This window comes from Tachysurus vachellii, chromosome 7, assembly GCF_030014155.1.
Source record: "Tachysurus vachellii isolate PV-2020 chromosome 7, HZAU_Pvac_v1, whole genome shotgun sequence".
Classification (NCBI taxonomy): domain Eukaryota; kingdom Metazoa; phylum Chordata; class Actinopteri; order Siluriformes; family Bagridae; genus Tachysurus; species Tachysurus vachellii.
The window spans coordinates 7478186-7487580 of NC_083466.1; the positions used below are offsets into that span (position 1 = coordinate 7478186).

Consider the following 9395-nt stretch of genomic DNA (forward strand, 5'->3'; position numbering starts at 1 on the left):
CAACTGTTGTGTGTGTACACAGGGAGGTGCAGGACCAACCTTTATCTTAATCTCAATCAATGAGTCATAAGTCTCCAAGGTTTATTCAGATAACATCCTCTCTTGGCAGGTTCCTGCATATCACTGTTTGTCAGAACAGCCTTTCGTCCAGCAAAGACCTTGGCGTCTCTGATTTATATGCCATTCATGTTACTGCTAGCATCCGCTATTTACGTTAACTGACGTAGTATTATATCTCATTTCATCTATTTCATATTGGTCATGTGCTATACTTGTCAAAGGTTAAATATGCATCAAGGAATTATCATGCAAATGTGCTTTTCCATGTCATTGTACATCTTCTTATTATGCACACTGGATCTCCCTGAAGAAATCATGTAATTTCCAAATTCATCAGTTTGTTATGGTGCAGGACGTGCCAGCAATTAAGCATTTGTCTATGTGAGGACAAGGGTGCTAATTCTCTTCCTTGACTGCTGCTCATTTTCTTTCTGTATTGCTCTCGTCTGTTGCAACAAATTTGATTTCTGCATTTGCTGTACGGGAGATTACGCTGCTGTCCCTCACCGCATGCTTGAAGAGGAAGGGGAAAGTCTTCTTGAAGGACTTTCGGAAGCTGGCACCCATAAAGCCATACACGATGGGGTTGATAGACGAGTTGGCATACGACATACAGTTGGCCCATGTCTTGATCTTATATGTGGCATAATTGACCTTAAAGTTCGGGTAGAAAGACTGAAAGAGGACAAAGATTTGAATTGGTCCCCAGCAGATTGTGAAGAGCACCACGATGACTACCACCATTTTGGAAACCTTACTCCTGATGGAAATAGTTCTCTCTGAGAGCAGGTGCACCTGAAAATAGATCAGCTTTGTCTCTGGCAGGGCTTCAACACACATGACACTTAAAATAAACAGCTCAGTAGCCATCTCAAAAGGCCACCCTATCAAAGGCTAGATCCTTCAAGCAGTAGAGTTATGAATTATATACCAGCGTCTCCACATGCAATATCTTTTATTTGAGTTACAGGACTATAATATGCGCATATTAAAAAATGAAGAGCAGTAAAGAAGACCACTGCTCCTACCTGGTGGTTAATATCAACAGGTTCCACAGTTGGCTGGCCCACTCTCTTCAGCATGAAGGAATAGCAGAATGAGATGGTTAGAACAGGCAGCAGGTAAACGGCTATGAACTGGTACAGTATGAAGGCTCTTTCATGTGTCTTTGAGGGAAAGCGCTCCATGCAGTACTGTCTTGGTCCATACCAGTAGCCATCCTCAAGCCTTTGATACATTAAAATTGGGATGGACAGAATGAAAGAGCCTGGACCAGAAAAGACACAAAACTATGTTACTTATTAAAGTAAATGTTTGTAGTTTTACATCAATATTATAGCATTATTCAGTTAGCAGGAACAAACAATTAGCAAATTCTACTTGTATTGATTAATGTTTTTTAATAATAAATAAAATAAGGCATATAATCAACACCTAAATTAATCAATATACATACAATCAAGGATTAATATTAAATCCACATTAACAATTTACATTTACAGCATTTAGCAGACGCCCTTATCCAGAGCGACTTACATTTTATCTCATTTTTATACAACTGAGCAATTGAGGGTTAAGGGCCTTGCTCAGGGGTCCATCAGTGGCAGCTTAGTGGATGTAGGAATCGAACTCACAACCTTCCGATTGGTATGGCCAACCACTTAACCACCAGGCTACCACATGCCTAACAATACCAACTAACACCTTCATTAACATGTTTGCAATTGGTAAGTAGCTAAATTCAGAACTGAGGCTTATAAAAGTTTAAAAAAAAAAATGTTACACCTGGAGACCAGCGTTCAGTATGTTAGCAACATTTAAGAACTTTTGTTAATTTATGTGGATTTTTTTTTTAGTCATTGAATAAACTGTCAGTGCAGGTGTTTTTACGTAACAATTAAATTAATGTAAAACACATGTTTAATATTTGTTACTGTTTACTATATAATACTATAATATATATATATATATATATATATATATATATATATATATATATATATATATATTAATATTTTAATATTTTAATATATAATTAGTTAGGTAATATAAAGCAATTCCCAGTTAATGATAAGATTGATGATATTATGCAGATGATCTGTTGTCCGAAGAAAGCACATTTATAAAACAATTGTAGACTATTATATGTAAAAATCAAATTAGTAGTTAATTAGTAAATGCATTTTTAATTAAAGGCTTAACTTATTTTTTAAAGATCTTTATAATGATGCTGTATGACTTACCAATCCAGATGCAAACGCTTACAATCATGGCAACCCGTGAAGTACGATGACGGAGAGATTTCAAGGGGTACACGGTCACATAGCAACGATCCCCACTCATTGCTGTCAATGTGATGCACGTGGCCTGGACTGTCACCTGGAAATAGCCACAGCCATTCTTCGATTTATAAGGGGTTATTATGAAAGCCATTATACAGAGAAAGTATCCAAAAGTTTCAGGGGTCTGAGCCAGACAGTCTATTTGTCTGACAGACAAAAAGAAGGCTGACGTATGTAACAAGTATAATGCAACCTTCTTTTGCAGAGCAGACAAAACATGTCTTGTTATTCATCTTTTCAAGGGAGCCAATTGAATAGAAGGTTCAAGATCAAGTCTCATTAAAGCTCAGGAAAATATTTAATTGAATGAGAGAAGCCACTGCTTCCATTGTTAGAGCTGTGAATCAGCCACATTAAAGTATCTATCATTTGAAGCGGCTGAAGTGCTCAATAATATGATCGAAAATAACATTAAGAATACTCTGTAGTTATTATAGATCAGTTTGGTTTTAAAGACACCTTTCAAGCAGCTGTTTTCTGTGTTAACGAGCCACAACAAATGAGCTATGCCTAATTATCACTTCTAAGGAGCACGTAACATCAGGGATAGCATAAACCTCAGTGTTAAACTCAGCGTGGGACAGATCAATGTCCACCATCTCCAATTTGCTTTTAACTAGCTGTAGTTCACAGCAGCTACACTAGCAAATTAGGGTATGGGGGATCTGTTATTTTTCTGGCCACAATTATTCATATTTTTCTAACATTAAACTACCATGCACTTTCTCAGAGAGATAAAAAAAAAGCACAAAGAGACTGCCTCTGCAGTGGTTAGCATTGATCGTTCTTTTGTTTTACAGTCCACTTCTCTTCAAGAGCACAGGAATAACAAAAGAAGACAATAACACTGAATAAACTGACCTGTCCATTTTTTCCACCATAATGTTACTGTGTTTGGTGTGGAAGAGATTTAGGAGAGCAGCTTCATTTATATACTGTGACATTTTTTTCTAAACAAAAGCCACGGTTCAACAGAAATTGTGTATAAAATACATACCCACATTTGCATTTGAGAAGGTTATCACATTAGCCTAGACAGTCTATAGAGCCAAAAGGTTAGAAGATTATGGCAAGGACAAACTACAAAAGCCCAAGAACTATTAATTCCTGCTATACAAGTGAATTTATATCTTTTAATTGAGCAAAATGTTTATAGGTAATAGCAGAGTGTCAATACAAACAAAACTGCAGGACCCAATGGATCAATAACCAAGGGTGTTAAAAATGTAGGTTGAAAAACAGCTTGTAAATCAACAGGCAATATTTAAAGAAGTATCAGCATTCACCTCAGAGGATTTTAGATGCCTGGAAGAACTCCTACTACTAACTCGTATCAAGAGTAGAATCTCAACAGATTTGTGGATGTCATTTGCTTTTGCCCTCCAGCAACTGTTGTTTACTGATTATAGTTCAGCATTTAACACAGGTGGTAAAAACTGGGGATTAAACATCATTACATCATTAGCACAAAGAGAATATTGAACAACACTGCTGCTGTCTAAGTCAAAGTTTGTATTCGAAGCTCATTTATAGCTACGTAGCCAAACATGATTGGAACTAAATAATAAAATTAACAAACAGTACCACGTCAATGGTTATGTAGGTAAAATAGACAAACAACAATAATAACCTTAGGATGGATACTTCCAAAACAAAAAATAAAGGGTCTTAGGGCAGTCTTTGTATTAATGGGGCAACAATGGAGAAGTTTCTGGAACTGCTTATATGTGGGAAAATTAACTGGACACAATATCTTACTGAAATCGTTTGAAAGACCAGGAGAATGTGGAAGTAGATATTAAGAGCTTTTTTCTTTCCATTGAGAGGATCCTAACATCACTGTCTGGCACAAAAGAGATTAGCTCTACAAAGAGATGTGTATAAAGGCACAAGGCCTGACACGACTGGCTTTGTTCTAACAATAATTGATTTCATTTAAATCCATTGCAGCAGAAACAGGTCTCACACTGCCATGAGTGACCTGCCTTATAATTTCCACAGATAATCTGTGGACCAAGTATGTAGGCATGATTAAGACAAACAACGATACAATATGTGCAATCAATAGCAGCCATGCTTCTGTATTTCTTAGAGCTGATTCTTGCTTGAATGTACAAAGCAAATGAATCTAAATTTCCAATGTCCTTAAACAACTCAAATGGTATCTTATTAACAAAGTGCTCACTCGAACATTTGACTCAGACAGGCAGCAATAAGTAATTTCAGTAATTATATCTTCTTTCATGAAGGGACAAAAAACATGTCCATTTATTTCTCTTTTCACTGGGGAAATAATTCAATGGAAAATTCAAGATCAAGTCTTAGATTTAAATGACTCAGAGAACCAACTGAGTTGTAAATGAAGCACATGTAGGTGCCTACTGCCATTTAGACTCATGCTCCAAAAATAGAGGCATCTCGGCGGCACACATAATGCTCTTTGTTACTGTAGCTCAACATGTTCTTTTTTCTGGGGCTTGAAGAGCATCCAAATATATACTGGCCATAAAAATATGAATCATTTGTAATTTTTTCCAAACATAGCTCAAAATTGGTGATACTTCTGGAGCAAGAAGATAGTGCTTTCAGCAATGAAATGGCTATCTACTCACCCCACTTTAACCTGGTCAATTTATTCTGCTTAGGGTCTCTGCGCAGGTGGGCTTGGAAAAACCGACTTGCACCTAGAGTACAGTGCTAACACTGAGAAGTCTACCAAATAGTAGTGTAATCTTGTCTTTTATAGGAACTTAAAAGAAAAAGAATGCTTCTCTGTGCTTCTAAAAATATATTGTATAAAAAACCCAGGAGATACCATCTGTCATAAACAAGCATCCCACTGTTATTATAACTACATTTTCCCTATTCTGAAATTTAAAGATTAACTAAGTGTCTTGATCCGTATTTGCCTGATTTTATGCAATGCATTGCTGTCACATGATTGGATGATTTAACAAGTGAATGAACACGCAGGAGATGTTCCTATTTAAACGATAAGTATAAACATTCACACAGGAAACTCTAGATATTTAAGAGAAATATTTGTCCTCACACAGGAATTGTTCTGTTGCTCAGGACGGTAACCACCTCTCAGTCCCTCACCACCAAGTGAGCTTGGTTCCATTGTACACTGAATGAGTGCCATGCTGCAGAATTCATGCTCATGCAGGCATCGTCTAAGCTCCCAGATGACAAAAACATGCACCTTCTTTTGGTACACTTCCTCAGTATTCATACGACACAGTGTCAGTTGTCAGATGCCCCCCTGCCCTGACTGTGCAGTGATGCCACTGCTGACATGGTGCACATGGCAGACAGATTTAGATTCTGATTCAGAGATGAGTTGCCTCCAATTGGTACATGACAGATTATGAGCAAAGCTGCACGTCTGATTTTTAAGAGTGCATCATGATGTTAATGGTTTCATCTGACCTCACGCTTATGGCACATACAGGCAATTTGTTAGACGTGTATTGCAATCAAACTCACTTTGCATCACTTTGCAATCTAAAGCTTCCTGAAGCTGCAATCCTCCCCCTCAGCAAAATATCTATGGCCACTTGGTGTTTTGAAGTGTGAATACATGTACCTGTTGCCGATGATGGCCGAAGGCATAAAGAATTTTGGATGACTCGGTCCTATTTGCATCCACCAAGGAACATGTCATCCAATTCCACCCTCTTTATGCACATACATTACAGAAAAATGATTGTCATGCAGCTAGAATTTTAGTCACCCTGCTTCCCAAATGTGTGTCAGATTATGTCACATTTGCCAATCAAATTCAAACAACTCTCTATGTATCTTACTAACTCCTATGCTAGTTGCTAGTGCTGATATCTGTTGGTGCAACAAAAATCTTCTTCTTTTGGCTTGTTGGAATTGGCTTAAAGCTAAACCCCAAACACGTTAGCAAGATTTGTTCTCATCTTAACCAATGGGTTACAAACTTTTGACACTCAGGGTGAGAGTAGAACACATCAATCTGTTAGAACCGAGTAAAGGTTTGAGACATTATTACAGTAGATCATTTGTCCCAAATGGACAGAGCTAGTGCGTACCATAAGACTAGCTACTATACCTGCGGGTTTGGCTCTCTGGATGGAATTGCTGATTGAAAAATGTGACCCTGTATTTAGACTTGGTATGTCTTCTATTAACTACAATACTTGTGCCGTGACTAATTATACACTATTTAAAATTCTGGAGAGGATTGCTCTGCTCGGCACCAGGAAAGTCCTCTTCATACTATTTTACACATAAACATAAATTGTGTATATCCCAGAACAGCAAATATGCAGTTTTTTATCTTAATTTTAAAATGGTTACTGTCTGACTTTTGTTTTACTATAAAAATAAAATTCAAAATACAGAGAAAACCCCTAATCTCATCAGAGTCTTTACTTTGGGTTTTCTTATGGCCTGACAAATACTGTTTATGAATTTTAAGCTACTGCTTCCTAAAGACATCCTGCTGTTAAGCTGTGACTAAGACGTGACTCACTTATCTGGATATCTACACAAAGGCAGGTGAATCACAGGCCCCTAAATCCTCTAGAACACATAACACCCTTAAAACACTAATTTATAGCTACTAAGGATTGTGCTGTTCTGCACTATATCATATTTCATAGAACATTTAGTTCTGCTCCCCGTGACCCGAGGTAGTTCGGATAAGCGGTAGAAGATGAATGAATGAATGAATTTAGTTCTGCTCCGCTAATTTAATTGATTGAGCAGCGTTCCAAGAGTGCCTATATTTAGTATAACTTGCACTGGGGTGTTTCACTCTGTGTATCACTACATTAGTCTGTGTTCATCATGTAACAATCCCTAGTTCGAAACGGTTATTACAGCAAAGCTCATAAGAGAACATGGCAACCGATAATTTTCTGGAAATAATTTTTCACCAAAAATATGAAAGCTTGTCAGTAAACACCTTTAATAGGAATATACAAATCAATGTGAGCTAGTTAGCCATCTAGATGACATGCTATAAAGTGATTGTGGCATCCCAGGGAAGTGTTTCTATAAACAATATTTTGTTCGAAATGTTGTTTATTCTATTTAATTCTTTTGTTTATATAACTATAGTATAAAAGCAATATCATACAGTTGTGTGGTTATGTTTAATATTAGTGATTAGCTACAGCACTCACCCTGCAGGTTTGTGCCTACGGTCAGATCCCAGCCATATTGTTCAATATATCCACACTCTTGCTTTAATGAATGAGTAGATGATGTCATTCAAATTGATTGCAAATATACTTCAACTATTGGCATTATATTCCGTGCTCACTATACCAATTCTGTCATGAAAGCAATTATTGTTTTGCAATTTCATGTCATTTTCTGTTTGTCATTTGTTGATGTGGTGGTAGCAGAGGGCTCAAATAGTGCCTTAGGTAGTCTGTTTGCCTTAATTCAACATAATGTACATGTGTTTCTGGGGAAAATGTAATAAAAATATTATTTCAGTAGAAAAACACTGATTTTCTTCCAGCATCAATTCAATTCAACAGACCAACCTTTTTTCCCCTGATAGCTTACGGTTTTTATTTGCCTGGAAAGATCAGGGTGCATGCATACCTGCTGAAGAAAAGCAACAAATTTGCACATGAAGTCACCGAAAATCCACCCAGGCAGTGGGTAAAGGGTAGCTGTGAATGGCACACAACACACCAGGAAGATGATATCTGTGGCAGCCAGGTTAGCTACAGAAGAAAGCAAAGCTTTATTACAGTGTCCAGGTTAAAGGCCACTCCAGGTTATGGAACAAAAATAAAGAAAGGAAACCTTGTATATTCAAGTAAGTGTGTGTGTGTGTGTGTGTGTGTGTGTGTTGAACTTAACCCTCATGAACATGGAAATAAATGTACAACATGCACTTTTACAGCACTATGTACAATCTTAAACTTGATCAAATACATTTTTATAACTCTATTAGCAATTGTGTGGCTCAGTATTGTCTAACTGAATAAATCTTCAGTATGGTGGTTCTCTGCGTAGCGAGCACATTTTGCTTCTAGTCTAATAGCCCTGCCGTTACTATATTAGTGCACACCCTATTGACGTCATGCTTTCATTACAAATTTTATTAGATGAAAAATGAGTCAAATTAAATTAAATTGTTATAGTGGCTGTAAAGGCCAGAGTTTAATTTAGTTTCAAATGAGATTTCAGGTTAATACATTGAGTGGACACCAGCGCTAACCCTGAAAAACTGCACAAAAAAGAGTACTCCATTATCATATGCTGTGCAAAAGAAGAAAAAAGATCTTGACACAACTGGTTAGTCCATGATTTTAGAATAATTTACAAACTGCCAGATGTGTTGTACTGTTGTGCAAATCACATTCAGAATCATTTAAATTTATTTTTTCTAACACTGTGAAGAACTGAATCTCACCGATATAGAAGTTGGTGGCAGTCCTCATCTGTCTGTGCTTGGAGATTACATAGATGACCAGAGAGTTTCCTACGAGTCCCACCAGCATGATGAGCGAAAAAAAGAGTGGCACCAGCCAGGCATCTGTCAGGAAAGGGTGCTCACCTTCTTCAACCTCCTCCAAGGACAAATTCCTTGCAGAATCATTCAGCAGCATTTCTGAAGAGTTCCACATTTCGCTGGAGAACATAGTGGCTCCTAAAGTTTTTATTCTGTTAGGTTCTTCTCTTAGGGTATATGACAATATAGCATGTAAAATAGCTTATCTGAAAAATTGTAAACTTATCTGAGCCGGATGCTCTTCAGAGGAGCTTTCCGAGCTGCGTCCACTCTGAGGCAAGTTTGCATCAGATTTATACTGAGTCTGAATGCACGTGGGCATCAGCAGGGCTTTAGAAAAGAGAGCTAGGGGTCTCCTAGCAACAGTTTGGGGATAGGCATTGCATATGTTGTGCCCAGAGAATGAGGTAGAGAGAGAGGAAGGGAAGAAAGGAGGGAGGAGAGAGGGGAAAAAAGGGGGGTACACTTTCATAATATACATGCGT

General features: G+C 37.5%; 1 protein-coding gene across 1 annotated transcript; it reads right to left on the reverse strand.

The window, feature by feature from the left end:
• Positions 1-480: 480 nt before the first annotated feature.
• kiss1ra (KISS1 receptor a) lies at positions 481-9046 on the reverse strand. The gene is made up of 5 exons (XM_060873983.1): positions 8812-9046; positions 7992-8116; positions 2304-2439; positions 1089-1327; positions 481-855 (listed from the first exon to the last, which is right to left on the reverse strand). Exons 1-5 carry the CDS (start codon positions 9038-9040, stop codon positions 481-483), a joined length of 1104 nt encoding a protein of 367 aa, XP_060729966.1. The 5' UTR covers positions 9041-9046.
• Between the last annotated feature and the right edge of the window lie 349 nt (positions 9047-9395).

Excerpts from the sequence above, each read along its gene's own strand:
- kiss1ra (XM_060873983.1), bottom strand. The coding sequence starts at position 9,040 with ATGTTCTCCAGCGAAATGTGGAACTCTTCAGAAATGCTGCTGAATGAT. Across the intron at positions 8,117-8,811 it reads TGCCACCAACTTCTATATCG|CTAACCTGGCTGCCACAGAT; the intron begins GTGAGATTCAGT and ends TTTCTTCTGTAG. Across the intron at positions 856-1,088 it reads CTGTTGATATTAACCACCAG|GTGCACCTGCTCTCAGAGAG; the intron begins GTAGGAGCAGTG and ends ATCTATTTTCAG.